General features: G+C 49.3%; 5 protein-coding genes across 5 annotated transcripts; 2 read left to right on the top strand and 3 right to left on the bottom strand.

Annotated features, from left to right (window-relative positions):
• Nucleotides 1–110: 110 nt before the first annotated feature.
• Nucleotides 111–1,744, top strand: EI90DRAFT_1681960 (ClpP/crotonase-like domain-containing protein). Its single transcript, XM_039052031.1, has 8 exons — nucleotides 111–151; nucleotides 213–400; nucleotides 465–547; nucleotides 605–751; nucleotides 804–978; nucleotides 1,043–1,136; nucleotides 1,194–1,251; nucleotides 1,308–1,744. Exons 2-8 carry the CDS (start codon nucleotides 295–297, stop codon nucleotides 1,380–1,382), a joined length of 738 nt encoding a protein of 245 aa, XP_038913769.1. The 5' UTR covers nucleotides 111–151; nucleotides 213–294; the 3' UTR covers nucleotides 1,383–1,744.
• A 1,590-nt stretch (nucleotides 1,745–3,334) lies between these two features.
• On the top strand, nucleotides 3,335–6,298 carry EI90DRAFT_2974912 (regulator of chromosome condensation 1/beta-lactamase-inhibitor protein II). The gene is made up of 15 exons (XM_039055829.1): nucleotides 3,335–3,588; nucleotides 3,669–3,693; nucleotides 3,752–3,811; nucleotides 3,882–4,212; nucleotides 4,275–4,413; nucleotides 4,502–4,606; nucleotides 4,697–4,778; nucleotides 4,864–4,951; nucleotides 5,007–5,124; nucleotides 5,181–5,229; nucleotides 5,282–5,367; nucleotides 5,420–5,528; nucleotides 5,584–5,737; nucleotides 5,792–6,068; nucleotides 6,121–6,298. Exons 1-15 carry the CDS (start codon nucleotides 3,528–3,530, stop codon nucleotides 6,138–6,140), a joined length of 1,704 nt encoding a protein of 567 aa, XP_038913768.1. The 5' UTR covers nucleotides 3,335–3,527; the 3' UTR covers nucleotides 6,141–6,298.
• A 13-nt stretch (nucleotides 6,299–6,311) lies between these two features.
• On the bottom strand, nucleotides 6,312–8,176 carry EI90DRAFT_3066973 (squalene synthase). The gene is made up of 5 exons (XM_039060985.1): nucleotides 8,099–8,176; nucleotides 7,787–8,036; nucleotides 6,926–7,723; nucleotides 6,750–6,875; nucleotides 6,312–6,681 (listed from the first exon to the last, which is right to left on the bottom strand). Exons 2-5 carry the CDS (start codon nucleotides 8,015–8,017, stop codon nucleotides 6,382–6,384), a joined length of 1,455 nt encoding a protein of 484 aa, XP_038913767.1. The 5' UTR covers nucleotides 8,018–8,036; nucleotides 8,099–8,176; the 3' UTR covers nucleotides 6,312–6,381.
• A 47-nt stretch (nucleotides 8,177–8,223) lies between these two features.
• On the bottom strand, nucleotides 8,224–9,937 carry EI90DRAFT_3066972 (uncharacterized protein). The gene has a single exon (XM_039060984.1). It carries the CDS (start codon nucleotides 9,781–9,783, stop codon nucleotides 8,392–8,394), a length of 1,392 nt encoding a protein of 463 aa, XP_038913766.1. The 5' UTR covers nucleotides 9,784–9,937; the 3' UTR covers nucleotides 8,224–8,391.
• Nucleotides 9,938–10,292: 355 nt separating this feature from the next.
• EI90DRAFT_2974905 (microtubule binding protein) lies at nucleotides 10,293–12,319 on the bottom strand (the record flags this gene model as incomplete). Its single annotated transcript, XM_039055828.1, has 6 exons — nucleotides 10,293–10,436; nucleotides 10,496–10,888; nucleotides 10,946–11,145; nucleotides 11,325–12,090; nucleotides 12,142–12,238; nucleotides 12,288–12,319. The coding sequence occupies 6 exons, from the start codon at nucleotides 12,317–12,319 to the stop codon at nucleotides 10,293–10,295; spliced, it is 1,632 nt and encodes a 543-aa protein (XP_038913765.1).
• Between the last annotated feature and the right edge of the window lie 54 nt (nucleotides 12,320–12,373).

Below are 12,373 nucleotides of genomic sequence, written 5' to 3'. Positions count from 1 at the left end.
GCTTGTGTGTGTTCCCCAACACCCAGCTGGCAGGCTGAATCTCCACCGGCGGCAATTACAAGCGCTATACTATACATATGTCGAAATCTTCGAGTGGAAAACATATCAAGGTTGCCTTCGATGGGGTTGTCGCCGTCGTTACTTTTTCGCGGTGCGGAAACTGATCATTGGCAGTGTGAATCTTCGATAACATATCCATCTATCCTCTATAGTCCTCCAGTCAATGCCATCAACACTGAGTGAGTTGTCGTGGTGGTCAGTTCATTCTACAATATTTCGACATATCTGAGTAGAATGTGGCAAGAAATTCCGAAAATATTCGATAAACTAAGCCTGGATCCCGAAGTGAGGGTCGTGATACTTGCCTCCTCGGAGCGTGCCTTTACGGGTGGACTGGATTGTTAGTACCCGATAAATTGTCCGGGATTCCCGGCAGGTACTCGAACCTCATTATCGCTTTTCAGTAAAAGACGTTGTATCGAAGTTCTTTGCAGAGGGTGCCAGTGATGTTGCTCGGACGGCGCTTCGATTCAAACCGATGTTATATGTCAGTTCCTCGTCCTTTTATTCTTATTGGTGGTATCCCCCAACAATCCACCTCCAGGAATTTCAGAGGGCCATAGATGCTATCGAAAACTGTCGTGTTCCAGTCATAGCCGCCGTCCACGGCGTCGCCTTCGGGATAGGCATCGACATATTAAGTGCATGTGATGTTCGATATGCGTCAGAAAATGCAACATTCAGCATCAAGGTACAGGACTCCCTTTCTTCACTTGTGGGCCATGATCGACTGAAAGATTTAGGAAGTAGATATGGGTATGGCGGACGTCGGCACCCTGGCGCGTTTCCCGAAGATTGTAGGGAACGACAGTTCCACCCGTGAAGCAGCAATCTCCGCTGGAATATTCGCGGCCAGCGAGGCTGAGCGGGTTGGTTTCGTTTCGAAGGTGGTGCCTGGTGGGAAGCAAGAAGTTTTTGGTAGGTTCAGATTCTTCGAGTTGATGATGTCGTACAACTGAGCGATTTGTCCTTCTGTACGTAGATGCCGCCTTGGCAACGGCGAGGGAAATCGCGTCGAAATCGCCGGTTGCAATGGTAGGGACGAAACATGTCCTCCTACATTCTCGTGACCATGCGTGTGTGTCAAATACCTGAGCATGTGGCGTCATCATCTACTCACAGTTAAGCTTTAGTGTTTCTGAGAATCTTGACTATGTTGCGGTGTGGAATGCCGCGACACTCCGAACTGACGTATGTCAATCTCAATCTCTCCTACGCGACTTTCTGATATGTTGAGGAAATATCAGGATACCACTGAGGCCATCAAATCTTTCTTCCACAACCTCAGACCACGGTTTTCCCCTTTGACGAATAAACTATGATTGTTCCAAGCTTTTGTATATTTATGTCTTGTGTTGTGGGTCATCACGATTTGGCATGTACTCGGCTTTGTATCCGTACTCGATGAGCGCGTCCAGAAAGGCATGCATCGCCTGGTGATATGGAAGATGGTGGTGTTGTGATCAGGGTGGAATGAACACTGGCAGCGTGGAAGTTGTGTGTGGGAGACATGGTTGGTGGGAATCACTGCGTTTGCCGCGTCGTTGTCTTGGGCGAGACCCCTAGTAGGGTGCGTGCCGCCTCTCACCAGAGCCGGATAAGTCCATTATCCGCTTGGACGGGACACTTGTACATCTGTATTTTGTCATATGAGTACATCTAGTTAAACCACATCGGAGTCATCAAGCCCCTGTCGAGTCCAGTTTTGTGAGTACCTACTGCGGTATACTACCGTGATTTAGGAGGCGCCAGCGGCATTGGCAGCTGTGCTTTTAATTTTTCAAATCCCTGATCCATTAACTCGAAGCCCCCCATTTGTAACCTTCCTCATTCATACCCTACACTGGTACTGCGGATTGTTTCCAGCGCGGTACTTCATGTGCACCAAAGAGAAAGTTTCAATAGCATAGGCGAAGACTGAAATTAAACGGAATACGAGGGCCACTGGAAGAAATCCAATAGCTTGGAAGCCCCCTCCGGGACCTTGAACAGCTTCCGTAGAGGCAAAAGGGCCGGATTAAGACTCCGACCTACAGTTCTTTGACATGTCCTTGATACAATTAACCAGGACGGGTGCATGGAAATGGGTCACAGAAAATCAATGCGGCCGCCCGAAAAGGATCATACTTTATACGCCACAAACGCAACGAAAGGATGTAATTTGGCGGGTTGGGTACCAGGAGAGGTCAGTCTCCTTGACCCCCAGGGACGAAACTCTTATCGCTGCGGCATGCCATGACAACTGGAGCGTTGCCTTCCGGAGGTGTTTCCCGCGTACTCATGGGATATATACGATGGCACAGGAACTTCCAATTTCCCTTACCCGGTCCAAGGGATTGAAGATAATCCGATTACTCGTGAGAATAAGTGTAAGCTAGGAATGATTCCCTATCTACAGATGTAGAAGGTATCATCAAAGCTCTGAAAGCAGCGGAAACCGTTTGGTGGCGGAACAAAACATCGTCCAACACGAATATCTGATAGAAGCGGTTGACAAGCAGTTATCGTCGCAGCAATCATCTTGTCAAGGTTACACACGAGCCCTAGCAATTTGACGAGGAGAAAGAACCTGGGCTAGTAACGAAGCCGTGAGCCCAACGCAAGCACACCTCTCCCTTTCCCTCTTGAATAGCAATTGAAGAAGCTTGCACCTTGCGGTATGACAAAACAGTCTGCGGTTGTCTGTTAGATCGCCGGCACCGTAATATATGTGGGTCTGTAATTGATATGCGCTTTACGTTCCTACAGGAAGTCATTAGAGAACCAGGGCGACTCTGAGGTCCTGAGTACTTGGAAGTAATCGGGTGACTACCACCATAACACGATGGCTACTTTACTAATGAATTCTTGTCCCTCAGAGCATTTAGCTGCGTCTAGGACAAGTTTTAGAGTCATTTCTGGTTGCGAGAGTTCCCAACTAGCCATTCCCAATGATATAGCAAGTGTGTTTCGCATGGGAATCTGCCGCTCTCACGATACGCTCCGACCCAATAGATATGTCGGATCTCTCGAATGCATGGCTTGAACGATAAGTGCGCCAAATCAATTCAGAGCGTGATCGGTAATTCCAGCTGACCCCGAACAAGTCACAAGGAATATGAGAGGCCAGGTGATGCAGGGGAAAACCCATGCAACATGTATGGACGTACCTGCGCTGGAACGATAGGGAATGCCAGTGGGTAGCTCGTGTTCAGGCTCGATGCAATAACACTTAATATCTTGGCACCGAACAGAGGATCGCTTCTAGAATATTAAACCGGTCACATTATAATATGACCGCTTATATCGGTCCTGAGTGGAGGAACTTCTGAGAGTCTCGCCGCCTGGAGTCTAAATCAGGTGCCAGGTTCCTCGGCAACTCCCGATCATTTCAACGTCAAAACAGAGACCGACAACCAACAGCCTAATCTCAGAATCCTTGGGATTTATTACCTTCAACATCTCCGGGATAGTTACAACCGATTGGAATGGCTTTAGGTGGTGCGACCAACTCTGCGCCAACCACAGAAAAGCCAGCCTGGGGAAGAGGTGATCGCATTTTGTTACCGTCATATTGGAGGCTCCATATATTACAGTTCTGACATAATCCTGACATCTATTGACTCTAGTCCTGATTTGTGGTGGTATCGACTGGTATGCGGCTGTGTTACGGCTCCGATATATTGTCAATTATGATTCTGAATATTGTTAGGGCAAATTTGGGCAGGTCAAGGAAAGCTGGAGCATCTGCCGCAAAAGCAGAATCCGAGTTGTGCGTGCCAAACTAGTCCCAGACAGTCCCTCCGTTACTGATGGTTTTTGAAACTTTGTTGCTGCAATAGCCCAGATATTCTCCAACCTTGTATTCTTCGTTCTTTGGCCAATATAAGGGCTGTCTCTATTCACACATCGCATAGCGCATGTCATGCAGTAGTTCTGGATATCTATGGGACCGCTTTTCTTTTTGGGCGCAATGCTTCATCCTGCCTTGGGCTTCCGTCTTCGACGTCCGCCATAACTTCAGAACAAACACCACGACGACTCCGGCCAGTGCAATGTGGAGCTTCCAAGAACTCAATCAAATTCATTAATGCTGCATGTGGAAGGGCTCACACGCTTCTGATTGACGATGCCGGAGATCTGTGGACGGCTGGAATTAATACATTAGGGCAGGTATGCTAGTCCTGGATTGATTCGCCTTCCCTCGTGATCGAAGAATTGACACGCCAAAACAGTGTGGTCATCCTCCCCGGCCGGAGGTTACAAGCTTCAAAAAAGTTTCGGGACCCTGGCTTAAAACAACTCCTCCCGATAAAGTTGTTGCGGCATCTGCTGGAATCACGTTTTCGATCGTACTTACCGAATCTGGAAAAGGTGGGCATCGAGCCCGATACCATCGCTTCCCTCGTCATGTTGCTAAATGAAGGTTTCGTCCGATTCACTTATTCCCATCAACTTCTAGTTTATAGTTTCGGTTCGGCGGAAATGGGCCAGCTCGGGAACGGCCGTACTGGCGAGCACATCAGCACGGGGAACAAAACTGCCTTCGATGTAGAGCACGAACCCAGTAGGTATTTCACACCGCCCATACATTTGGACGCATGTCGTAGGCGATGATCGTGACCGTGACGCAACTTGACTGAATTCGATCGACCAGTCCGAATTAAAGCCTTCGAGGGAAAGAAAATAGTCCAGATCGCTTCTGGGCAGCAGCACAGCATTGCTTTGGCCGAAGATGGGTGAGTCAATTCATGTGGGTGAGCAGCACGCTTACGATATCAATACCATTATTGGCCTCCTGGCGATACGGCAATAATCCGACAGGAATGTCTACGTGTGGGGAACTGGAGGTTATTGCAGAACGGGGCTTGGAAATCCGAAAGATCACCTGGTTCCTGTCCCAGTGCCCAAGGTTACTATCTCCACACGCTTTAAGGAGCATTGACTTCATTTTGATGTGAGTTTAGTTTAGTCAAGAACTTGTGTTGAGGGGCGAGCAAGTTATGGCCGGTCCGACGAGCTCTGTCGTGGTGGACCGTCAAGGGATATATTGGCTGGCTGGGAAGTGGAAGACATCAGGAGATGGTAAGAAGCATCGCGTTGCATTGAGCATGGTGGGCTCATAATTCTCCCATTTCCAGGATCCTCAGGGCAACCGTATTCCAATTTCAGACTTCTCCAAGATATAATGTGAGTTCCGCTTTTCAGGGCCCGCACATGACTTTATCTCACCTTGTTATAGGGGATGTCGGATCCTGGGCGGTGCATGTGGCGGGGTCACCCACTTCTGTTTCACTCCTAGTGAAGACGGCTGTGTCATGACCATCGGTATGTCTATTTGTGCGCGTACCGTGGGTTGGTCACTGAACGTGATCGTGAGGCTGGGGCCAGGGCGCAAATAACTGCGAGCTGGGGTTAGGCGATGGCCAACCGAAGAGCGCCACAAAGCCAGTGGAGATCACAACTCTCAAAGGCATTGACGTTTTCCAGTAAGTCGCATGACTGGAATGTGCCGAACCCATTCCCTACTATTATTTCGTTCAGGATTGCCGCGGGAGCGCACACATCATTTTTCCTTGCACGACCCAATCAAGCTCTCAGTGACTTGGACAGATATCCCGAGGTCGAGCCCTCTGAAGATTGCCAAGTATGCCGCAAGAATGAAGGAGATGGGTCAGACCTCCTAGAGTGTGAAAAGGTGGGGATATTGAACAGTTTGCTGCTTTATGGCTTACGTGTCTGTGATTGGCAGTGTGAGAACCCGTATCACCTCCACTGTCTTGATCCACCCTTGAGCACCGTGCCCGACGGGGAATGGTTTTGCGCGGAGTGTGAGGCAGATTCCGATAGCCGCGGAGTTAACTCCACGGATAGCATCGATAGTGAGAGTCAATCTTCCGCGCCTAGGAAACGAGGCCGGCCTCGCAAAAACGTGAATGTGTCGGAGGACGAAGAAGAGGACGAGGAGGATGAAGATGGGGATGAGGATGAGGAGCCGGCGAATAAGAAATATCGGAAGCAAGTCAAAGGTAGGAGTTACCCAGCTGTCTAGATCCCTTGTTCAAACATAACGCTTTATAGGTAATAAAAGAAGGCGATGAGCTCTTCATCCCAATGATACATTTCTGTATTTCGTATTGCGCTGTTTTACCTTCATCTTTTTCTCTCTAACTGTTCACCTTGGGTTAATATGTAATTTGCGTGTTGCCACTTGTTGTGCACCCCCGTTCATCTTGATAATAATAATATCCCTTCACAGTGCGCACCGAGGGTGATCACAGATGAGGAAATCTATTGGAACTAGATAAAAACCCTGACGGCAGTCCTTGGATCTAAGCGAACTTAATTCGTATATCTCGTAACCAACACAATGATACCTGCGCAGAACCCAAATACAATAGCCATTCCAAGCCCCACATAGAGGAAGAACTCAATTGGAACATTCTGATCGTCATCAGCTTGTCTGGGCGCTGGAGGCACCTCACCTCTCTCACTGGCCTTGGCTGCAAGAAGCTTCTCGTGGCGTTCAACAGCTCGCATCCGGGCGTCACCGGTGGCTCTGTCGGACACACTGGATCGGCCACCTTGAGCCGTGCGGAGGACAATGAAAGACGGGTAGTGTTGTTCGCACCACTGCTCGATCTGCGAGGGGCGAAAATAACACTCCTCAGTCGCCAAAGGATGAAATAGATGGAAATGTGGACCTTTACCTTTCCGCATGCAATACTAATTTTGACAAAGTATGGGTCAGCAGGGACAAGTTTCGCGTGTAATTCGCGCGCGTAATCACGGAACATGTAAGCAACGTCTCGTGGATTGGTCGACTTCATGATCAGCTATAACAAAGTTGTTCAGCAGAGATATATAGCTAAGCCAATTTCCATACGTTGACGGCTTGCGCCTTCCGTATTTTTATGTTCCTGTCAAAGACAGTGGGATTCATGAAGCAGAGAGCAAGGGTGGCCATGGCCATGGAGGCGGGGATCGCACAGAAGTTAAATACACTTTGATTTCTAAGAAGAGCGAGGTAATCGAGCGCATCCACGGAATGCCGAAGAGCATCGAGTGTCATGGCACTGAGTACCCAGATAGCTTCTTGACGTTTGTCCAAATCCCGGAGCTCTGCTGGATGCTTGAACCCGTGACTCTCCCATATGGACTTCGGCCAAAAGAATCTCGAATCATCGATATCTTCCCGGATATCACGAAGGATATTCACTTTTTGGAGAAGAAGGCCCATCGAGTTGGAAAGGACCAGCTCGTTTGCTATATAGGATTTTTCCTTGCCCGTGGCGGCAAAAAGCCGTGATAGACCCTCACCGACGAGGCCAGCAACGTAGTGACAATATAAATCAAACTCCTCAATGTCATCAATGTACGTTCCGGTGGGTGACATGACGGCCTTGTGAGCGTAGTCGGCCATACCATTCTCCATTTTGTGCGTGATGTCAACGATGACCTCACGGACTTCGGGCTGCACAAGTGCAATCTCGGCGATAACAACATTGAACTCGACCAATAATTGCCGATCTTTTTCGTTGGGGCCACTTCCCCCAAAGCACCAGTCAGGAGTTTGGAGCTTTTCATGAAATGAGCGAAGAAGAGGTTGCTTGATTTCGTCTGAAATGGTCATGTCGTCTTCAACTGTGTCAAGACCTCTGAGGGCCAAGTAAAATAGTGCAGTCTCGGGTAGTCAGGCGAGTTAGGGTCCAAATAAAAGGGCCTCATATACCAGGATGCCACTCACTGCACGAGCCAAGTCACCATCCAACTCCTTGATGACAGACGCGAAACTACGGCTGGTCATGTCCAAGAATTCCCAACATCTCTTCATATCTTTCCTGTTATAACCTGTTGCCTCCCACTCGGCGGGATTCGTAATATCTCGCTTAGGCTCGTACCACAACTTATATTGCACCAACGTCCGAACATCGTCAGGATGTCTGACAAACAGGTAGAGCCACCCAAGGATGCCCATGGTTGGAGTTAGCTAAATGCTGCCCAAAAGAGGAGGCCATTGAATAGCGAGTTGGGTATCGTCAAAGCATGCCAGACCCACCAAATGGATGTGTAGAGTGCCAGCAAAATGGCACTGAGGTGGAATAATAATAGAATCGTGCTTGGAACTTTGCGCGCGTGACTTCCCTATAAGGCAAGTGAATCATCTCATTATTTGGGACTTGAGTGCTCTTCAGGATTAGGAGGGTAACTAGTGATACACAAGAAAGGTATAGATACATTAGAGGGAAATCAAGGGGGGCTATTTAGAAGTGGAGGGGAGTGTATGCTACACAGATATCTAGACAAGCAAAATTTCTCTTTACCCTAAAATATTTACTGGAAAACCACCCATCACCACATCAACAACTTGGGCTGGAAGTAATTGGGGACACAATTTTCATCGTGGCTCAGTTTGATGACCTCTGGGAACGTCTCCTTGAGCTTTTCGTATGATGTGTCCGGAGTTGCATCCGAACTTCCCCATGACTCATCGTTCAGCTGAATGAGCAATTCGTCTTCTTTTGCCTGCTCGTATCCGCCATATGCATTGATAAGACCAGTGATGGCTGTTACCATGGCCTGTACACACTCCTTCGTCTGATTTGCGCCGTCTGGGTAGTAGACATCTGCGCTGGCCTTCATGACATAAAAGTACTTTAGCTTGGGGAACTGCTCTTTCCATGGCGAAAGCGAGACCGGCCCGCACAGCATATGGAACACTCCTGGTGTAGACCAATCCAGCCTTGAACCGAGGGCTTCGACGGAAGGGTGTGCAATAAGAAAATCTGCGATGGCAGAAGGAGAGAATACGCGGTGCGACAACCAGACCGTTACCAACTCTGGGAAACGGGGTTTCTTTGTCTCCGAATCGACTACTATGATTGGATCTGCCCACACGCTTGAGCCACTGCCTGCAACAATGACAAGGTTCCTAAGAGCAGGGAACGACATATTGTTGTACAGTGGTGCATCTGGAGTACCGCTTTGTGCAAGGCTAAGCCTAACAACTTGCAGGGAGGTCGAAGTCAGAGCCGTCAAGTCCCTCGAAGCTGAATCCCCCTCCCCAAGGTCGTTCACCCAATTGAGTGTCTTCAAGTTTGGGCATCGTGCAACTAGATCGACAACATCCTTGTGAGGAGTACCCGCAAAATCTCGCAAACGAAGATGCTTCAGCTTGGAGGTGATCTTCTCGTCATATTGAATTTGCACCGGAGCGTGCAGTGCATTCAAATCCAATGCCGTGATTTCCGCGCCCACGCTATCGTCTACGAGGGTGATGGACGTTGGAGAAGGGGGTGGTGATGGATCTGAGCGAGTTGGATCCTGGCCATCCCATGCGATCTGCCATAATTCAGGCATCGGCACTTTGAGAGGGAATATCTTCTGCGCCGTCTCGTGACTACTCGTGAACAAGCAAAAAATGTTGCATCGCAAGAGGTGAGGAGCAAGCGAGTCGAACCACCGTTTGTAATGCTGGGCACTCCAGAGTTTCTCCACATTCTCCGCATGAAGTTGAAAAAATAGAGGCGTATTCTTCGATCGTTCGAGATAGGCCCGTACACGAGGCGTAAGCGCACCGGCATCCATAACTATGTCGCACCAAAGCGTTGGCGTATTGAGGGCAACAGTTCGCCAATGGTGGCAAACCGCACAGATACTCTTGACGAAAACGGCTTGGGGAGCGATGTACTTGAATGAGCTGCCACACTTGCTAAATATCATGGAGAGAACGGTGTCTGGCATGCGACACGTGGGAGTCTTCGCGTTACGGACTCTGTTGAGAGCCGCTTGGGCATAGGCCAATTCGGTTTTGAGAGCCTCAAGTGTTTTCTCCACGGCGGCTATCTCACTATTAAGACTGAATATCCTGGATTCCCACTTCCCCAGTTGGCTTTGACTATCCGAAGAAGGGATAACCGTCAGCCTGCAGTGCAGAGTCCGAAAAGCGACAAGGATAACGTCAGTAAACTCACGCAGCGCTTTCAACCTCACTTTTCCGTTCCTCGCTCGCAGCCTCGCTTTTGGCAAGGCGCTCCTTTAAAGCCTCCAACAGCATCATGTCAAAGATCACTCCTCGTTGTGGGAATCGGAAGCGGAACCGAACCAGATGAAATCGACTCCCCTGTCAAACTCGGCGGCAGTTGCCGAAATAGACGCGAGGCGTTTACCTGGCATTAAAACGCACAACAAGTTACAGACTCAATAGGGGCATGGGGTATTGAACATATACAAGCATCATTCTAACATAGCGCTCATTCCAGGCCAAATTGCAGGGTTTTGGCGGCTCTGGCTGCATTGGCTTTAAGAGTCTCTACTTGAAGTTCTAAATTGCGAATCTGTGCTTTGGCCTCGCGTAGATCGGTTCTAAGTTGTGCGTTCTCGGCCAGGTGAGTATCCTATGAAGATGAAAACCGATATATGATGGTTGCGTAAAACATGTGTTCAGGAAACTCACATCACCACTTGTCCGTACGGGAGAGGGCTCGTCACGCGGGACAGGAGCTGGGGGCTGCAGGGAAAAGCTCGTCGGGTAGACAGAAGTAGCGACAACAGGGCTTGGAGCAGCATCAACAAATCTCCCTTGTGTGAGAGGCGAAGGTTCAGGGGCAGGTACGGATACAGGTGCCAGTGCAGTATAGGTCCTCGTGGGAGGATTAGGGGTGCCTTGGGTTGGAGCCGAGAATGGAGAAGGCGTAGTGGCTACGGCGGCTGACGAAGACGTGATCTCACCGGAGTTGAGATCAACCAGCTTTGGCTGGGCAGTTTTACCAGAAAAGAATTGGGCGGCGGTTAATGCAGGCTCGTCGGACGCTGCGGGGGGGAAGATATCGGACTGGAAGGTGTCCGACTGCCGATGACGTAGACCTCAACTAGCAGTCTGACAAAAGCACACTGTAAGACGAACCTTGCGTGGCACGATGAAGGCAATTGGCTCGATGATCGTGCCAGTGACCTTGTATGCACGAGCAATCTCGCATTCTGAGACACTTAAGGCTCTCCTCGGCAAGAAGCACATTCCACGTTGGGGATCAGAAGACTTGTGTTCCGACAGAGGATGCAAAGCATCTGACTCATACTCGTAAAACCTGAATCGACGGTAAGCAACTTTAATATGTGCTGGTGGGTTCGCACTACATGCCTAATGTTTCCGTCACTGTGTGTTGTGAGCACTTGTCAATTCCGTATGCTTGGACTCGCCGATCTAAATCACGTACCCCTTTCCGGCTACAATAACATGACTAACTGAGCAAGAAGTAAGGATTGTAGCACACGACCCTACTCACCCAAGAATATGACCCCATTGTCACTCCAGAACGGCATCACTACGCCAGCAGACTGATCAATGATGGTTGTCGTCACATTATTCAGGGATCCGGGTTCCCAAATTGATAATTGCCGATCAGACATCTTGCTGAAGCCGGTAGTAGCAAGCCTATCTTTATCTCCCATCCAAACAATGCGTGAACCTTTGATACCGCTATGCCCATCGGTGATTCGGACCGCCTCTCCACCAACACGAGGGTCGAACAAACGTATCTTACGATCACGACAGGTGGTAGCAAGTAAGGTTCCAGTCGTATTAAAGGCAAGACCTTGGATCGTGTCTTGATGCCCAGTGAGAGTTGACCTCGGCTCTTCTGGGGAACCAAGATCCCAAAGCTTGACAATATAATCACCCGATGCGGCGGCGAGGACATGCGCAGCAGTGGGGTGAAACTGAACTTGTCCTATCTTTCGAGCTGAGCCAGCAATTCGGGCGACAGGGTCGAAATCGACAGGTTGCCATTTATCTCCACCCCAACCTTCGAATTCACGCGATTCAACTTTATAGACCAAGATTTTGCCGTCTTCGCCTCCGCTCGCCACAACATTGTCTTGGAAAGGGGACCAATCAGTATCAAGAACAGGGGCGGTATGTCCTCGAGCAAGAGGTATTATGTCAGGGAGTTTGTAGGGAATGCCGAAGGGTATAGGTCCGAATGGTGAAGGCAAAGGGAGGATCGCGAACGCTCCTCCTCCGGAAGAGGCCCAGTTCAAGCTGAGGTAAGACTATAAAATGTAATAAGATGCTTCATAAGTATCTAGGAAGAAAGAACGTACGCCAGAGGCGCTGATGAGGTTCGTGTCCCAGGCACTGGTTGTGACCTTGACATTTTCGATCGAATTCTCCTTTTTTGCTGGCTGGCCGAATACGTGTCTAGAATATCCCTTCCAGCATGATTACTACAACAGAGAATTCTACTCACCGGTACTTCGAAGGTCGCACGAATCGACTCATGGTATTGGACAACTGGTTCTGTGTTTGTGTTGATCGGAAATTTCCGCTGCATTG

The sequence above is a fragment of the Cantharellus anzutake genome (assembly GCF_015039405.1).
Source record: "Cantharellus anzutake strain C23 chromosome Unknown EI90scaffold_39, whole genome shotgun sequence".
In the NCBI taxonomy this organism is placed as follows: domain Eukaryota; kingdom Fungi; phylum Basidiomycota; class Agaricomycetes; order Cantharellales; family Hydnaceae; genus Cantharellus; species Cantharellus anzutake.
The sequence above is the reverse complement of the archived record's forward strand: the minus strand, read 5'-3'. Positions and strand labels throughout refer to the sequence as shown.